This window comes from Puma concolor, chromosome C2, assembly GCF_028749965.1.
Source record: "Puma concolor isolate L17-30 chromosome C2, mPumCon1.1.hap2, whole genome shotgun sequence".
NCBI classification, from domain to species: Eukaryota; Metazoa; Chordata; class Mammalia; order Carnivora; family Felidae; genus Puma; species Puma concolor.
In genome coordinates, this window is record NC_141675.1 from 6,006,855 (window position 1) to 6,026,100 (window position 19,246).

General features: G+C 46.6%; 1 protein-coding gene across 4 annotated transcripts in view; it reads left to right on the top strand.

The window, feature by feature from the left end:
• Nucleotides 1-19,246, top strand: part of CTDSPL (CTD small phosphatase like) — a 122,124-nt gene that overhangs the window by 78,548 nt on the left and 24,330 nt on the right. For 3 of the 4 annotated variants that reach the window (XM_086720439.1, XM_086720442.1, XM_086720440.1), the window contains exons 2-3: nt 6,601-6,755; nt 15,935-15,967. In XM_086720439.1, coding sequence (XP_086576565.1) covers nt 6,601-6,755; nt 15,935-15,967 — 188 coding nt within the window. The remainder of the gene's footprint in view (nt 1-6,600; nt 6,756-15,934; nt 15,968-19,246) is intronic. The other variant, XM_086720441.1, reaches the window with a different exon arrangement.

Sequence of the window (19,246 nt, forward strand, 5' to 3'; positions counted from 1 at the left end):
CTGTTTGAGTCCTTTGTTCTGTTACTTCTTTTGGCTCTTGCTGTGAAAAGCGGACTCTGTACAGTGACGGCTGAGAGCTCAGATTCTGGACTCCCCCAGACCTGGTTTCTCTCCAGCCCTGTTACTTAGGAGCCATGTGGCCTTGGGCCAGGGGTCTGGGAGGTGCTGAGGCGAGGAGGGCATTCCCAGCACAGGGGCACTCCTTGGAAGCTAAGTCACAGAGAGTTTGACTGCCTGGGTGCGTTCGGGGCACAGCGGACCCACTGTGTCTGGACTGATCTCATAGGGCCACCACAAGTATCCTTGGCTCACTGTGGAATTTTCTCAAGTGTGGCCTTTGGCGTGATGACAGGCAGCACAAGGCCTCATATCAGCTTTTTCTCCCTGGAAGTAAAACCCAAACCCAGAAGAGTACAGAGGAGCGAGGCAGGGAGGGCTAGTGGGAGGGCTGGAAGCTCTGTAGTCGGGCTGCTCTGGCTTTGAACCCCAGCACCCTCACCGCACAGTTGTAAGTACTCCGAGTCTCGGCTTCCTCGTCGGAAAACCGGGTGTCATCTCCGCACCGCACGCTGGGAAGGCCAGCCACGATTTATGTCAAGGGCCCCCGGCAAAGGAGGCGGCAGCTGATGAGGGCTGTTGGGAGCCAACAGGGAACAAGGGAGACATCCTACCATCATGGAAGGATGACATCGGGACTCCTCCTGCCCAGCCTTTAGTCACCAGCCCCTGTTCTTCCCCTGGATTCCTCACTGGTAGTGCCGCCCTTGCCCGTCGTGGGCTGTAGTGGGAAAAGAGCGATCAAAGGCACGTTTCTTCCAGAGGGCCGGGTGCAGTTCCCAGGGGAAATTTATCACTTGGAAATTGGAGAGGGACTGACTGGGTATCTCAGAAGGTGACCCTTTTGGTGACTAAGTCCTTTTTCTAGGAGAAAGGGATGTTTGGATGCTCAGCAGCCACATCTGCTTTTGAACTCTGTACGGTCTGTGCCCTGGCCTCTCCCCACCCCAACAGTCCCCCCCCTTACCCTCCTATTATTCAAACAGAGGAAAGTTGTGTTTGTTGACCACTCTTTCGGGGTGGGAAAGGAATGTAATGTATGCATAGACTGCCCAGAATTTCCTGTTAGACACCCACTCCAAACCACGGCCCTGGGCTGCATTCCAGAGATTTGCAGCCCAGTCCTACAAGAGAAGAAAGGGTGCATTCATTTAAACGCCGGCGGCCGGCGAGAGGAACCCCCCCCTCCCAACTCAAAAAAAGGTGTCTAGTTTGTTCCCTAGTAATATAGTTGTGAATCCAGCTGCGTGGGCTCTTCAGGGTGTGCTCTGACATCCCCACACGTGAAGAAACATTTTTTCCTTGGGAGACTCTGGTGGGCAGTTTTGCACCCTTAACAGCACTGGTGTCCATGCTGATGCTTGGACATGTTTTTAATGTTCTGCTGTGAATACTTGGACGCTACAAACCTGCTGTGGAATCCTTTCTTGATTCTGCTCTTGCAACAAGAAAGAAGCTAGCATGGAGGGCAGGTGTTGGTGCTTTGACACATTAGCAGTGGATGTGGTGTATCAAGTCCGTTTTCTCCTAGAAACTCTGTGGTGCTGGGTCTTTGGCACGGAGGCCGGCTTGGCACTGTGAGAGTTAAAGGCAAACCTTTGTTGTCTGTAGCTGCCAAGATGCAGTTCCTTGGCTTGGGGAGAAACCCGAATGACTCGGGATGGATTGATAGGAAGTAGCAAACACTTCGGACCGACGTTCCAGCTTCTCTGAGCTTCATCCTGAGCTACTCTTTTGACTGTGTAGGGGTGTGTTTGGGGCAGTGGGAGTTTCAGGTCAGATGTGAGATAAGGACAGGTGGGTGGGGTGTTGACAAAGACAAGTTACGTGAAGCTCGGAGTTGGTGTAGACCCAGGAGGTTTTGGTCCTGAGACCAGGGGTTCAGGAAAGAGCCAGGGCCTCCTCACGGCTGTAACCCAAACCAGGTCAGAACGCAAGAACGGTTTAAGGGCCCGGGTTATGTGGCATGGGCTGCTCCCACACTGATGGAGAAACACTGGCTGCTTGAGGGGCAACAGCTCAGTTTCTGGACGCAGGAGGGAACCAGTTAGGTCAGGAAGTATCAGCAGAGGGCTAGAAATGCCCGTCTTGGCCTGTACATACCAACTGGATGTGGATTCACTTGCACCCTCCATGTGTTGGCATAAACACCGTTTGATAGCTCCTCGGACCCGTCCCCTTCATCCCACCAGAGGACCGAACCGCACTGTCTGCCTCGGTGGACTTTGCCCAGACATTTCATGTGTTTAATTATAACACTTTCTTCCTAACCGGATTTCATATAAGAGTTCCTAGAAAAGGCCTGAGTCCTAGGCCTTTATTTTAAGCTTCACATGGGGAGCTGCTTTTTATTTGTTTAGTTTCTATGATTATTATTATTATTATTATTATACAAAGAAAGTATTGGATAGGAAGGAAGGAAGTAAAGTTTTAAGGAGCTACATCAAGTTCTAAGTTTAGAATTCACATAACCAAAACCAAAATGGTTCTGCCTACATGTTTTCTCATAAAGCCAGGCTGTTTTTGTAAGGACTGTGGTCTGGAGACACGCTAACTTCTGAATGTTCACAAGGGAGACATTGCTCAGTACCTAAATCAATCAATCTCTTCTTGCTTGTGTCTTAAGCTGCCAGTAGATCTTCTCTCTTGAGCACCATACGTGCTTTACAAACACGCGTGTTTTTGCTGCATCCACACAACAGCCCTGCAGACGTAGGTATGAAGTGGTGTAGCTTAGGTAGATGAAGTCACACTGGCTAACACGTGGCAGGGAGGGACTCAAACCCCAAGAATCACTCCACAGCCCATTTTCTCTCCGTGTAATTTATTTTTTTTTTAATTTTAATTTTTTAATTTTTTATTTCCATGTAGCTTGTATTTAAAGTCAATTTTGGGGGCACCTGGGGGGCTCGGTGAAGCATCGGCTTTGGCTCAGGTCAAGATCTCACGGTTCGTGGGTTCAAGCCCCGCGTGGGGCTCTGTGCTGACAGCTCAGAGCCTGGAGCCTGTTTCGGATTCTGTGTCTCCCTCTCTCTGCCCCTCCCCTGCTCATGCTCTCTCTCTCTCTCTCTCTCTCTCTCTCTCTTTTTCTCAAAACTAAACATTAAAGTCAATTTTTAAGAAAGAAATTTCCATTCTAGGCTCTTTACCCAAAATGGTCCACATCTCTGATTTGCAGATACGGTATCCTGGAAATCCTTGATAGGGATTGATAGCCTGTATCAGTCCGTTTAAAATTTAAGCTCGGTGGTTCCAGTCGCAAGGTCACACCGTGACATTTGCGGTCCAGATCCGCTCGTGCCACTCCCCATTTCCATAGAGCCAAATGCAGACTCATCGCATGGTTTACAAGGCTGTCGTCCACCACGTCCGCTCCCCCTCGCCACTGCTCTGATTTCTCAGATCCCTCGTGCTGTCTCTCACTCAGGCCCTTTACCAATGGCTATGTCCCCCACTTTCCTGCCCCCTCCGGCAATTTTGTGAAACCGTCAGCCCAGCTCAGAAAGCATTTCTTCTAAGAAATCACTCCTACCCACCTTCCAGTTGGGACTATGTGCCCTGTGCTGCCCGTCATAGCAAGACGCAAACTGTACCAGAATCTCTTGTTCGGTGTCCCTCGTGCTAGACGTGAGCCACGTGAGGTGGGGACGGTGCCTGTGTGGTTCACCAGTGTTTGCACACCACCTCGACAGGGAGCTTGCGTTTCCAGGGATAATCTTTTCCATCGCAAATAACGTAAACCCAGAAAAACAGGTGATTTATTCTCTTACGTAACTCAGAATCCCGGGAAGGATCTGGTTTTAATGAAACCACGTCCCCAGATGGTGTTGTCGGAGATTCGTCCCTCTCCATGTCTCAGCCGCTTTTTCCTCCGTTTTGGCTCGTCCTCGGGTAGGTGCTTCTCACGTGGTGGCCAGAGCCACCAAAGGCTCCAGGTTTACGTCCTACCCATTTGGCAAGCCAGCAAAAAGAGACTATCCTTTCCAGTGGCTGTAGCGTGAATCCTGGGGCAGACTCTCCTTGGCCCAGGTTGGGTCAGATGCCAGTCAATCGCGTGGCTCGAATTGACCGGGCCTTGGTAATGGATGGAAAGCAGCTTGGGGCGGGGGAAGGCCGTAGGATTTTTAGACCCGGCCAGTCAGCATCCTGAGCCCTTTCAGAACTGAGTAAGTGCCAAGGAGGGGTGAGGCTGAGCAACTCCACTCATTTCCCCCGCTGGCCTGGTTTTGAGAGCACCAGACGAGTCCAAGAGTGTTCAGGAAATTAGACAGCCCCCAGCCTCCCAAAGCTTCCTGTAGGCCCTAGAACAAACCTTGCTTAGTGGGAAGAGGCCCGGCTCCTCCCTCAGTGTGGAAGCGAGGCCGCTTTGGGCTGCTTCACCTCCTGGTGCAGAGAAGGGAAATCCTGAGCGGGCTGCCACATCAGCCATCAGCGGGCTGATGTGATGCCATCATCACAGGGTGATGGCCTCCCTGGGGACTCACTCCTGCAGCTCTGTTTGTGGCTTCTACATGGTAAGCCATCTAAGGGTAGAAATTATAAGTAGCTCGCCGTCTCCGGGTTTAGGATTTTTTTATGCTGTAAGTTAGTCTGTTAATTTGTTTGTCAGTTGGTTGTGGGGAAGACGTATATGACCTGAGGGTGAAAATGGGATCTGGGGGCTGCGGGTGTTTTTTTTGCAAAGGTATGTGCTGCCCTGCTTGGCCATCAGCTGCTCAGGGTCTCTGGGACATAAATAGATAGCGTGTTTACTTGCAGAGAAATGTGCCATTGGCCAGGGAAGAGACCGCTTTTCTTTTTCTTCCCCTGACTAAATTATCTGAGTGTGGCATAAAAACAAACACCATGAGTTTATTGCAGTCTTTTCTCCCCCATTTGGTATGTTCCCTCCTTGATCTGACCTGATCGGTCAAGACTGTCTTCAGCATGGCACATGGACTTTGGAAACAGGCCCCCTTGGGTTCAGATCCTGGCACACGCGGTTACTAGTTGTATTTCTGCCACGGTGAGATGGAAACCGAAGTGTCAATCTCCTTGGGTAGCCGTGCGGGTTACCTGAGATGAGAACCGAGAAGTACTGGAATTCAGAGGGCTGACACTGCTGCTTGGAAGGCCTCTGTGCCTGGAGGTCCCCGTGGCCGGGCCTGGCCTACCGTGGGCGGCCCCAAGTAAGAAGACGGGGGTGCCCTATGACATGCACCCAGCCGTTCTCAAGGAAGATGAAACAGCCATCGTTTCCAGGGGGTTATGGTTCTAAAGCTCATTGTTAGCAAATCAGGACCTTAAACTCACACTTACTTGGCCACTCGCCCACGCCTGTCCATGCCTGTCGAGTTGCCGGCAAAGAGTTTTTCAGTCTTTTCTCAGAATCTCCACGTGAATGCGTTTGGTTTTGCCGCTGGCAGAAGAGTACCCCAAGACTTTTAGCAGAAGTTTTGTGATCTCACGACGGGGAAGGTGGTGCACAAATCACTTAAGTACACAAAAAGGGATCGTGCCAAAACTGCTTTTCGGGATAGATAAACTCCAACAGTTACCACGCGGACTCAGTGATTTCCTACGCTGTTACTTTCCCCATTAACCCTAAGCACGGGCCCTTTGTGGCCTCTGCCCAGAGTACGTTGACCCACCCAGAGGTGGTTTGTGGTGGGACAGCCCTGGATGCATTCCCAGGCACTGCTCCTGCCCCTCCAGGTTGTCAGTCTTCTCCCCTGAGGTGTGTTTTTCGTTTTATTCTCATTTTTACCTTTTATTTCTGACTTTCGGCAGCTTGTCTTGAGGCCCAGATAACAGAAAAGATAACCTCACTCCCTCCGGAGGGACAGGACAGGCTGGGGGGGGGGGGGGGGGGGGCGGCGAGTCCATGGCACAGGGTCGCCCTGGGCTTCAGGAAGAGGGACTTTGCCCTGGCCAGCCCTGCCCCAGCCGAGCACGTGTTCTCTGTCCCACATCTGCTGTTTGTGTTTTAAGTGCAATGGAAGACTTCAGTCCTCCCATCAGTTACTTGACAGACGGCAGAGTTTAAGAAAGGGTCTTCATGCCCTCACACATCTTATTTCTTCACGAGGTCAGGGTTGGAGTTAGGAGTGTCCAAGGACCTAGCTTCAAAGTGACTCTTTCTTGGCACCCTGCACAGAGTAACGCTGCTCGGAGAGTGTCAAGTCTGACTTGTGCCTGAAAGGATCTTTGTTTTGGAGTAGTGCTTAGTCCTGAGTCGGGAGACTGTCTGCTGGGTTCAGGAATGCAGATGGGGCCTGACCCTGAGGCTGGGTCAGTTAATGAGCAAGCAACCCCCACCGGGCTGAGGTCAGAGGAGTTCTGTCGGCCAGCAGGCTTGGACTCCATCGACCAGCTGGCCCTCGAGGATTCGCGTGTTGAATAACAATCCTTGAGCGTGACTTCCTGGGGCCCCTCATCTTCTTGTGCTGAGTAGGTCTCCTGGTATGGGGGCTCTGGGGGGCAACTGCACGTTCGAGTTTTCACGTTGCATTACGGCCACGAGTATGTGCTGCAGTTGGCCGCAGTGTGCTTTTCTCTTTCCAGCATCCCAGTGCAACGTCAGCTTGAAGAAACAGAGGCACCGTGGCATCCTCAGCTCCTTCTTCTGCTGCTTCCGTGATTATAATGTGGAGGCCCCACCAGCCAGCGGCCCCAGTGTGCTTCCGCCGCTGGTGGAGGAGAACGGTGGGCTTCAGAAGGTCAGTGCTGGAGGGGACCTGTGCATTCAGCAGAGCCCCAGGAGCTGCAGGTCTGTCCCCCCCACTGGTGAATATCCTGAATAAGAGTCTGGGATGGCATGTGTCCAGCCACTCACTGTACAGCTCTGAAATTTCCAAAAAAGATCATGTGTTTTGTCAGAGGATGGGTCAGTTGTTCCCATTTAGCAAACGGAAGAACATATTTGATGAGAGTTGGAAGAATCACTTCACATTTTTATAACATTCTGTCTTGGGAAGTCGGCTGCGTGAGATGGAGAGTTAAAGAACCAGTAGCAGAGAGAGAAATGGGAAGACAAATGAAGAAACAGAGGCATGGGAAAGAACCAATACTAAGTATAAATGGACTCAACTACCTTGTTTAATAACACACGTATTTATTACACATTCTTTTATATGCAGCAGATGAAAAATCCTAAGTCAGATTTTCACAGTACGTAAAGAAAAACTAAACTCCACCCACAGGCTGCCTAGTGGACGTATCTATCCTAAACAAAGCGACTCAGAACAGTTAAAAGGGTGAGTAGAAAGATATCAGGCAAGTAGAAGCAAAAAGAGAGCAGGGATTACAACATTAATCTCAGTCGAATTAGACTTTGAGGTAAGAATCACTGCAAGAAGCCAAGAGGGATTATTCACTGTGAAGACAGTTGAGATTTTGAGGACACAAAACCCGTAAAACTTCATGTTCCAAATAATGTGAGCGAAGGACATGAGCAGGCATGTCACAAAATAGGAAACATAGGCCAGTAAACATGAAAAAATGTCCAGTATGGCTGTTAATCAAAGAAAAGCAAACCAGTGTTGAGATAGCCCTTTCCACTTATCAAATTATTGAGGATATTTGTAAAAATATTTGGATTCGGAGGAGGGTAGTGACAAAGGGGTTAGACGATATAAATCAGTTATTTGTAGCCATGTTAATTGGTTACAACTTTCTGGAAGGAAAGTTAGCAATATAATCTTAAAGCCCTAGAAATTATTTATTGGCATAATTATGGATTATTGAACTACAACACACTGTCCAGCACAGATCATAATGTTGCAAAATTGTAAGCAACCTGATGATCGACAATAGAAAATAGAAAACCCATAGAATAAGCCTATACTCAAATAGTATGAAGCTATTAAAAATTGCCTCTCGTAGGGGCGCCCGGGTGGGTGGCTCAGTGGGTTAAGCATCCAACTTTTGATTTTGGCTCAGGTCATGATCCCAGGGTCATGGGATCGAGCCCAGTGTCGGGCTCTGCACTGAGTGTGGAGCCTGCTTATGATTCTCTCTCTCCCTCTGCCCCTCCCCCCCACTCATGCTTTCTCTCTCTCTGTCTCTAAAATAAATAAACAAATAGGGGATAAAAGACTTCAATGTAGCAGGTGAGTATATTTATAAGTATATATACATAGTCCTACATGCACACACAGGCATTCATAAGACTAGAATGATACATGCCGAAACATGAAGAGACTATCTCGTACTGGTGGGATTATGTATAGGATTTTCTCCCCTCTCCTGTGCTTCATTTCTTTCTCTCTTTTTTCTTGTAGCTTTTCCCAATTTTCACAAAATAAGCTGAAATTACTTTGGGGACTAGAAAGTAAATTATTTTTAAAGTACATATGAATGGAAGGAGAAGGGTTCTGGGAAGATGACAGCCTGGGCACATGGCTCTGACCGTTGAAATTCTGTCTCTGGATAAACCCGGTGAGCCTGCTGGTGGAATCCGGAAAGCGCAGTAAGGCTTCTGGTTTTCCTGACATCTCCAGGGGAAGGAGCAGGCGCAGGATTCATCCTCTCTGAGCCTCAGTGAGAAGCAGGAAGCCACCAACAGAGGAAAATGCTTGCCTCTCTTGGAGTCCTAGGACAGAGACTGGAAATGGATGGTCCCATGAGGTCCACCAGCCAGCAAGAGCTGTGGATCCCCTCGGAAAGGGCCCGCACTACCCACTTGATGTGTGTGGTCCTTGGAGGGGCCGTACTGAGGAGCTGAATTGCTTTCACTTCTTGTGCCCTAAAGCAGCCCACTGGGTGCAGAGACTTTCTTCTTGTCCTTGTGGTTTGTCAGTTTGGTTTCTCTCCTGGACCGCAGAAACATTGCTCCTTGCCGGACCTGGCAGTGCTCCCTCGTTTGCCACTGTGGAGAAGGTCCAAGTGGAAAAAGTACACTGTGAGGCTCCCACTGAGGTAAAAGCAACAGAAGAGACAGAAGAGAACTTTAGTAGGCAACTCAGGAAAGGATACGTCAAGAAACGAATTTCGAGGACAAAAGTAACTTCTAGAACTTAAAAAAGAAATCCCATGATTTCTAAATATAAAAACTTAGTAAACAAACTGAGAAAAAGGAGAATGAGGATGGTCACTGCTGAGGCCGGAATTAATGTTCTAGAGCAAGTGGAGAAAATATCTTTCAGTTCAGACCAGAAACACAGAGATGATCGTTGTGGGAGGAGGGGGGAAGGGTAGGAAGAGGCATCGAGGAGAGCTAACATGCAAATAGGAGTGCCAGGAAGAGAAAAGCTAGTAGAAGGAATTTTTCTTGAGCTGAAAAGAAGTATGAATATGTAGATTGTAAGGGCTTTCACCAAGTAAGTATACAGTGAGATTAGTGGGGCAGGTTAGGGGAGCACACGCCTGGATGTGTGCTTTTGAAATTCTGAAATTTAGGGGCACCCGGGAGGGCTGGTCAGCTGAGTGTCCGACTTCAACTCACGTCCTGATCTCACTGTTCGTAGGTTCGAGCCCCCGCCCTGAGCTCTGCACTGACTGTGTGGAGCCTGCTTTGGATTCTCTCTCCCTCCCTCTCTCTGCCCTTTCCCTGCTCCCCGCCACCCCACTCTCTCCCTCTCAAAAAATAAATACACTTTAAAAAAAAATTCTGAAATTTAAGTGCGAAGAGGCAATCTGGCAAGCTACCAGAACGAGATATTTTCAAAAGAAAGAGAATTACAGCCGCACCAGACTTCTCATCAACAATACTGAAAGCCAGAAGACTATGAAAAAAATTTTTACAGGCTATTGAGAGAAAAGAATTCCAGACCAAAAATTCTATATGCGACCAAGATAGCATTTATCTGTTGAAGCAAAGGAGTGCATTTTCAGACATGTCATGATTCAGAGAGGGGACCGAAAGAAGCCTGGGTGAGATTGATATTCCGTTATGATACAATTATAGAAGAAGTAAGAATAAGTACCACCTGTTAGGAATAGAACCGTACAAGCAGCACAGTTAGGAAATAGATCCTGAAAATTCACAAGGAGCGAAAGGAGAAATGGGCAGCAACGTGAGTAGGCCGTCAAAATTGAGAAAGGGGGAAAGGAACAAACATCAATAGTAAACCTAACATAAAGAGGAGGCATAAAACCCAAGTTCAGTGAACCAGATTCCCCTCACAAAAGACCACGACCATATCAGATTGGCTTGACAAATTCATCTGTATGCTGTTTCCAAGAATAGACCTGCATCAGATAGGAACGATTTTGGCAGCAAGGAAAAGAAAACTGAGAAATAATAGCTTAAACAAATAGGGGATTATTTTCTCACATAAAAAGCCTGAGTCTGGCAGTTGCCGGGGTTAGTTTAGGTGCCCGATGATGCCATCAGGGACCCGGGTTCTTTCTGTTCTTCCATCTTTCCATTTTTCCGCTCCACCTTCCTTGGCACGGTTGCTCTCATCCCCATGCTTGTTTATTATCCCAGAGTCACAGGCTTCAGACAGCATATCCACATCCGAGGGAAGAAGGGGGGGAGGAGTACCCCCACCTAGGCCGCTTGTGTGGGAAGTCAGTGCCCTCACAGAAAACCCCAGGGTACGTCTCCTTCTGTCTTCATGGCCAGAACTTTGTCACACGGCTACCCTCTGGCAGCAAGGGAAGGGAGGCCCAAAAGGGGAAGACTTTAGACTGGCATATTCCTGCCCTCCGCAGAATCAGAGCTCTCTCACAAAGGAGAAAGGAGAAATGACTGCTGAGTCAACGTGCTAGTCGGTGTGGGCTCGGTTAGGCCGTAGGCACAACCCCCAGACCTCAGAGGCTTCAAACGGTAAAAGTCTGTTTTTCACTCACGCTACACGTTGATCGTGGATTAGCTGTGGCACTTGTCCAGTAGATCTATAATGTGAGCCACCTGTGTTGTTTAAATTTTTCTAGTAGCCTCATTCTTTTTAAAATTTTTTTTTTCAACGTTTATTTATTTTTGGGATAGAGAGAGACAGAGCATGAACGGGGGAGGGGCAGAGAGAGAGGGAGACACAGAATCGGAAACAGGCTCCAGGCTCTGAGCCAACAGCCCAGAGCCCAACGGGGGGCTCGAACTCACGGACCGCGAGATCGTGACCTGGCTGAAGTCGGACGCTTAACCGACTGCGCCACCCAGGCGCCCCTCTAGTAGCCTCATTCTTAAAAATATTTCTTAAAAATTGAAATTGCTCTTAATAATACATTTGATTTAACCAAAGACCTCCAAAATATTATTTCAACATGTAATCAATAGAAAAAAACTATCAGTGAGATAAAATTTATACTCTTGTTATCTTACTAATTCTTCAAAATCTGATATGTATTTTATACCTATAGCGCATCTCAACTTAGCTCTAACCACCTTTTCACAGGGTCAGTAGCCACATGTGACTCATAGCTACCGCTATCAGATTGCGTAATGTAGCTCATCCTCATTCATGGACTTAGACTAAGGAAGGCCCCATCTTTTTTGCTTTCGTCGTTGCCATAGCAGGAAAAGGGAGTGTGGTGAATCACACTGGCTCATAAAGTCTTCACTCAGAAGTAACATGCCTTGGGGTGCCCAGCTGGCTCAGTCGGTTGAGCATCTGACTCTTGATCTCAGCTCAGATCATGCTCTCAGGGTTCGAGCCCCACATTGGGCTCCATGCTGGGCATGAAGCCTACTTAAAAAAAAAAAAAAAAAAAAAGAAGTAACATGCCTCATTTTAACTTACATCTTCTTGGCCAAAGCAATTCACATAACTATGCTTAACTTCAAGGAGCATGGAAGTGCAGTCCTACCGTGTGCCCAGAAAGAAAACTGGAATTACTGTTACAGTAGATGACTAGTAGTTTCCGACCCAACGTCTAATATACGGTGGTTTTTAAAAGATGGAAAATAGATGGGCAAAATGGAAAAAGCAGATCCGATAACCAGAAAGCAAAGGTGACAAAATCAGTATCAGACAAAATTCGAGGCCAAAAACAAACAAGAGAAAGAGGGACGTTTTCTAATGATAATAGGTCTGATACATCAAGTGTGTAATAGCCATAACCTTTGTATACTAATCAACAATATAGACGAATATGTAGAAGAAAACCACTTAAATACGATAAAAAACTGTCTTCTAGAAATACAGGGTGCCTGGCCGGCCTAGTTAGTGTAGTGGGCGACTCTTGATCTCAAGAGTTGTAGCTTTGAGCCCTGTGTTGGCTGTAGAGATTACTTAAAAATAAAATCTTTTTTTGGGATGAGCACTGGGTGTTGTATGGAAACCAATTTGACAATAAATTTCATATATTAAAAAAATAAAAAAAATAAAATAAAATCTTTGGGGCGCCTGGCTGGCTCAGTCACAAGAGTATGTGACTCTTGCTCTCAGGGTTGTGGGTTCAAGCCCCACACTGGGTATAGAGATTACTTAAATAATATTTTTTAATAAAATAAAATATTTAATAAATAAATACAGCAAGCCACATGGGAAAATCTCTGGCAGTTTCTGGCTAATGTAAGAAGATAAGAAAATGAAACAATTGATATAAATATTAAAAACATTGGAGTTTAGCTTTATTTGCATATGACATGATTACTTACATAGAAACCCCAAAATACTTCAAAAAAATGGAATCATTAAAAGGTTTTGCTCTGGTAGCTCTTAGTTATGGAGAAATGTGTTAGGTTTCTAGATAGGACTTAAACTTGATATAGAAGAAATAATGTCAAAGAACCGCTGAGAACATTTTGGGAAAAAATCATGAAAAGATGACTTCCCTTAACCTTACTCTACATTGGTGTGGAAAAACCTATTCGTGGAATTTATATGATGAGATTCCACTGTAAACCCTGTTGCGGCCCCAGATTCTAACGTGTTCCCTCGGTGAGCTTTCCTCGTACTCTCCGTCCCCCAATTTAAATCATTGCTTTAGAGAATCGCCATTAGCAAAAGGACCATCGTTGGTACCCTAGGCCTGTGAAGGATTCAAACAAAGAGAAGAATCACGGCTGTCTTGGTAAAAGTTTTAATTTAAAAATAGTATTTGCCTAGGTGAAATGGCATGGGAAAATTGTGGCATACCTCTGGCAGGTTTCTTGGAGTAGCTGGCTGTATATATGAGAGAATAAAGGCCTTTCAGGGCAGTTCTCTGGCAGAGCTAGGCTTACCCGGACTCAGTATTCATTCCTGGACTTCCTTCGCTTACGTTTGTCACAATTGCTTTTCAAAGAATTAACTCTAAGTAATGCATCATTTGCATTGCACTTACTATTCGGTCTGTAAGACCAGACCCCACAGAAAGAACCTGTCAAAGTGGGGCAGCTACTGCCCTCCGCCTCACTCAGCTTGGTCAGGACAACTGGAACACAGCCCAGGCACATTAGACGTGGAAGCTGGTTCTAGGCCCATCTCTACCGCTGGCCCCCAGCTCTCCCTGCCTCTTGGAACTCAGCATGCCAGAAGCAGAGAGAAGGCTGTGGACAGAGTGCAACAGGTGGCATCTAGGGTTCTACCCACATTACGTATTCGCTTTGTCCCGGAGAAATGCTTCAGCAGCAGTGGCCTAGAGTGGCAACCATTGCCTCCATCACAGTTACAACCTGGACCTGCACGCCAGTTGCCCAGAATAAAAGGGTGTGCAGCCCCTGACGAGAGGCAAGAAGAAGTCAGCGCCCAGGAGATCCCAGTGGCCCAGACCACGGAGGACTAATCAGGGAGAGGACAGAGGAGAGGGATTGCTGAACACCCCCTAATACGTGCATACCCCATGTGCGCGCGCAGACTTCCGGGGTGATTTTCCAGCCCAAACATCTGTCCAGAATAGCACCTTCGGTCCTAGCCTGTGTTTTGCCAAGCCCTTCAGGTATTTGCTGTTGTTATCTCTTCCTTCACTGAGGTGCTCATCTTGTCTGAAGGTACACCTGTGTGTTGGGCTGTTTGTAGCCTCCCACTAGTGCAGTGGTCCTCACTTAGAGATGATTTTGCCCCCTAGAGAACATCTGACGGCATCTAGAGACATTTTCGATTGTCGCTCCAGGAGTCCTACTGGCATCCGGTGGGTAGAGGCCAGGGATGCTGTGGAACATCTTACAATGCTCAGGACAGCCCTCGCAGCAAAGAGTTACCAGGCCCAGAATGTCAGTAGCTCCAGGGTTGAGAAACTCTCCTCTGTCGTGACCCAGCAGGCTTGTGAGCTTCTGCTTAAAGTCTCCCCACCAAGAGCAGCCACCTCCTAGATCCAGATGTTGGGAGTAATATTACTTAAGAGCTTCTGAAGTGAACTTCTCTGCAGAAGTTCTTAAAAATGGATTCGATTTGATTGCACCTTTGTGTTGGAGAGCAGCACAGCTCTGCCTTGAATAATGGCAGAAGGCAGTTTAGGATCCTTATGGCAAGCCCCAAGTGTCCTGAAAAAGGAAAGAGCCAGCAAGAGGATCTCGAGAGGAAACAGGAGTTGCTGTTACTCGGCAGAGGTGGTAACTAGGGCTGCAGATAATCAAGAAGTTGCTAACTGGTGTTTAGAGTCAGAGCAGAGCCCAAAGAGGTGCCAGCCACCTGCCACTGTCAACAATCTGGTTTGACCCCTTCCCATGAGACCCTGGTCACAAGCCACGCCCTCAGTAAAGATGGATACACTTTTCACAATAGTTCCATGTGGGAGACCAGGAAACAGTCTCATATCTCCTCATCGGGAACTGTGATGCTGGTATTTATTGCCTCCCATCCTTCCATCTAAAAAAGAAGAAACAGAAACTGGAACTGCTCAGTGGAGATAATGGAGAAGAAGTGTTATTTTGTTAGCATTTATTAATGATGCTAAAATAAAATGTTTTGGAGTGCCTGGATGGCTCGGTCGGTTAAGCATCTGATTCTTGATTTCTGCTCAGATCATGATCTCACGGTTTGTGAGTTCAAGCCCTGCATTGCACTGACAGTGTGGAGCCTGCTAAGGATTCTGTCTCCCTCTCTCTCTCTGCCCCTCCTGTGCATGTGCTCGCTCTCTCTCAAAATAAATAAATAAGCTTAAAAAAATAAAAATGAAATGTTTCCCTCAACCGGGTTTGGAATGGCTGGCATTCCAGGGCTGCAGAATGGGTGAGGCCCCACTTTGAGGCCTGAATTTTCTTAACACTCCCTGCAAATACAGGTTCTGTTCCCCTTAAAGGGGACTCTGTCTCCATCGCTATGGCTCAGAGGGAATTTCTTGTGCCTTGCCTTATCCCCTCTGTCCAGTCCTCCTCTAGAAGAAAACCTGGAGTGACCAGGGGATTCCTTATAATCTGATAAACTAGTCTTCCTTCCTCTACATATTGTATTGACTTAAGGCTTAGTCTTTTTAGGGAATAACTAACTTAAAAACAAGAAATAAGGCAGTTACTAGAGGGATTAATGGATCAAAGTAGTACGTGGGCTTTTGTTTTTATTTTTCAATTAAGGATTAAATTCCTGGGAGTAAGGGAGGCACCATTTAAATAAGCAAGATTAGGGGCACCTGGGTGGCTCAGTCGGTTGAACGTCTGACTTCGGTTCAGGTCACGATCTCACCCTTTGTGGGTTCGAGCCCCGCCTCGGGCTCTGCTGTCAGCCTGGAGCCTGCCTCACATTCTGTATCTCCCACTTTCTCTCTGCCTCTGCCCTGCTTGTGCTCTCTCGCTCTCAAAAATAAATAATAAACATTAAGAAAAACATTTAAATACGCAAGATTAATGAGCCTCAGGAACCCAGCCTGGTTTGTCAGGGGTGGGGGTGTCTGGGAGGCAGAGTGGAGCCCAGTGCCCTAATTGGGAAATCGTTGGGTTCCTCCTGTTCATTGAACACCACCACACCAGGGTGCAGAGGACAGGAAATCATAGGGCTGCCGTACTCAAGAGTGCTTTGAAGTTTCTTTTGAGTATATGATCTGCTTACTTCTCTTCAAACCTGACAATGATTTCTTTTTTCTTTTTCCTTAGGGTGACCAGAGGCAGGTCATTCCCATACCAAGTGTATGTATATTTATCAAATTTTATTTAAACACGTGTAGAATCTTGTAGCTTTGGGCCTACTAATATAAATGGTTATTTAAATGTTCTTGCATACATTGAGTTTTAGCATATGGTACAAACAGCTCTGTTCTGTTGAAAAATGAAGCTACATTTTAAACTGTGAGTAGAAGGTTTCTCAAGAACAGCAGGACAACCAGCATCTAGTCACCAAATTCTCACCTTTCCTTTCTTTCTGCGAAGGGCCTCCAAGCTAAGGCGCCCTGCTGCCCTTCCCCACCCCCAGCACCTCAGCCCCAGCTCCATAGACTGGGAGAACAAACTTTTGCCCAGACGTAGGATTCTGCAGCAGGCTGTGTCCCAGAGGGCTCCTCCAGCCCATGTCCTGGGTGAGCAGACCGTTTATGATTTACTCAGCAGGGTCAGTAGCTTGGCCTTGGCTCTAAGATCAGAAAAAAATTGCCCCCATTGTATTCCCTGAACTTGAAGCTGTTCCAGCTGGGCACTCCTGTGGGCCACCATTTCTCTCTCCAGCCTCGGAATCTGGGAGAGGAGCCCCACCAGTGGTCAACGTCAGCACGGGCCACCCCTCAGACATCCACTGTCCCCACTGTCCCTGCTCTTCCTCCTGCTCTGACAGCAAGAGCCATTTAGCCTGAGGCTAAGCCGGCAAGAAACAGACCAGTGACCGACTCTCCAAAGAGACTTGCGCCAGAGATGTCCGTATCCAACAAGACCTTTTAAACAGTCCTGTGTCCTTATGGAAGGATTTAGATTTTAAAAGATGTCCATAAATTGATACTTTAATCCCTAAAGAGTCTCTGATTCAGATTGTTTGATTCACATCTGTGCATCTAACTTTCCTTGGACTTTTTTATCTCACAGAGAAGAATGGATTTCATTAGTACAGGTTGACTCCAAATTTGGTAATGAGTGTCACTTATAAACTAATAAATTGCCCCCTAATTTTTTGATAATTCCATTTTTCTCAGGACTTTAACTCTCCATTGATTAACAAGTTTCAAGGGTTTGTGGAGTAGTTCTGACTTCACCAGCATGCCTGGAAGTCAGGCTTTGTCAGGAAGACCGACTTGATTCAAAAAGATTGATCAGGCAGCAGGGCTTCTCAGCCGGTGTTTGAGTAGGATACCCAGTGGGATTGTTACCAGAGGTCTCCTTTTAACCGTTATGCAAAGTAATTTCATACATTTCTTCCTACAAGATACCTACATCAAATGCGTGACAGGTGCCACCTCTCCCCCTTCCTGTGATACTCCCATAGCACTGGTTTTTCTCAAAGTTCATTAAGTGCCAAACCAAGCATTTGTCAGGGTAAAACTCTGCCGCGGAAAATGACCCTTCCCCCACAAATCTCAACACATTCTAGAATCCCAGAATGAAACAGCCAAGGGGAAAAAGATCCCTCATATAATTTAGTGCGGTGTTAGATCAATACACTGCTGGCTCCTTCCTACAAATAAGAGTCTAGGTCAGGCCTCGTGAATCTCTGAAATATCTTGCAGAAAAACAAAGCCTAGCTAAAGTAACTTGCATCATTGAGTGAGAGCTTCCAGAAAAGCAGTCTACCGATGGGCATGCACAACTGAACCTAATTCCATCTGGAGTCCAGTTCAGCCCCAGGATTCGAGACTTGGGATCCCCTGCAGAATCTGTACGCACATGGCAAGGCCACAAGTCACATAAATGAAATAGCCGTGCCCTTTCTGGATCACAGGGGACCTGGTGGGTGCCGGGAGCCCCTGTGAGCTTGGGGTGCCGTACTGTAGGGCCAGAAATCCAGGCTTGTGCTGATCCCAAACCAGGGCCTACAGCCTCCTGAAAGCTGTTTCCAGGCCCTGAAGGTGAAAGGTACCCCTGAGCCTGTGGGTGCCCAGTGTAGTTCTGGCTGGAGCCCACTCCCCCCCCCACCCCCACCCCCACCCCCGCATCTCTGCTTCCCACCATGCCCCTCTTATTTCATTGTCATGCTACTCTCTTAATGTGTGCAGCTTTGGTCTTTTGATTTTTTACTAAGCAATAATTCAAGCTCAAAGTTTTGAAAAATACTGTAAGAATAAAGCAGAAAGAAGAAAAAAATCTCCCAACATGGGCCTAATCCCTGAAATAATCACTTTTAATATTTGTTATGTATCCTTCCAGAAATTTTCTAAATAAACACAACCATATTCACACAAATGAGAATTTTGCAAGGTATTTTTTTGCTTTAAACAATATACTTTGAACATCTTTCCAAATATCAGTGCATAGTGATCTGCCTCATTGATTTACTCGTCCTTGATGGCTTTTACTTTGTTTCTACTTCTCAACTATTACTAATACTTCTCTTAGGAATATTCTTGTGCACGTATGTTTATGGACTTGAGTTATAATGTCTGTTGTGATCAGTTCCTAATTGTAGAAATGCTAGATCAAAGGATATAACTTACATCTTGGGTAGATTAAAGCCACGTTGTCCTCTGAAAGCCTAATTTACATTCCCACCAGGAGTGTATGGGATTGCCCATTCCCTTATCAGAAATGACAATAATCAAATATTTAGTTTTTGCTGATCTGTGAGTAAAGAATAGTGTATCAATTCATTGCTTTGATTTGCATTTCTTTATGAATGAGTATGAACATCTTTTCACAAGTTTATTGTCCATATGTCTTTCTGCCTCCCTATTCATTTCTTTTATACTGTTATCTTTTTAATTTCAAGGAAATTAGGACTTTCCCCCCAATTTGTGGTATATCTTTTGGCCTTGTTTATAATCATTTTGGCCACAAAGAAGTTTAATTTTATACAGGCAAATGTTTTAATCTTATCCCTTATGGCTCCTGGTTTTTTATGTCACACTTAGAAAGATCTCCCCACTCTATGACTGTGACCCATATTTTCTCCTAGCATTTTAATGGTTTTATCTCTACACTTAAGTCTGCGATCCATCTGGAATTCACGTTGGGGTAAGGCGTTAAGTAGTGATCCGGCTTTATGGCCTTTTCTGAGTGGCAAGTCACATGTCTCGACACTATTTATTGATTAATTCATCTTTTTGTTCACCTGTTGAAAACGACATTTTTATCTGGACTTGATGTTACAACATTCCGCTTAGTAACGTTTGTTGCCCAGCCGTCAGCTGGGATTTGGGGCCCTCCACACATCTTATTGGAAGCCTCGTGGGCTATCCAATAATAAAAGTCAGGTAGTAAAGGATAAGGAAAAGAAGCAGAGGGCCAGCTTTAGAATCCCCTGAAGTTTGGGTGGCCTTGGCTGAAGGTGAG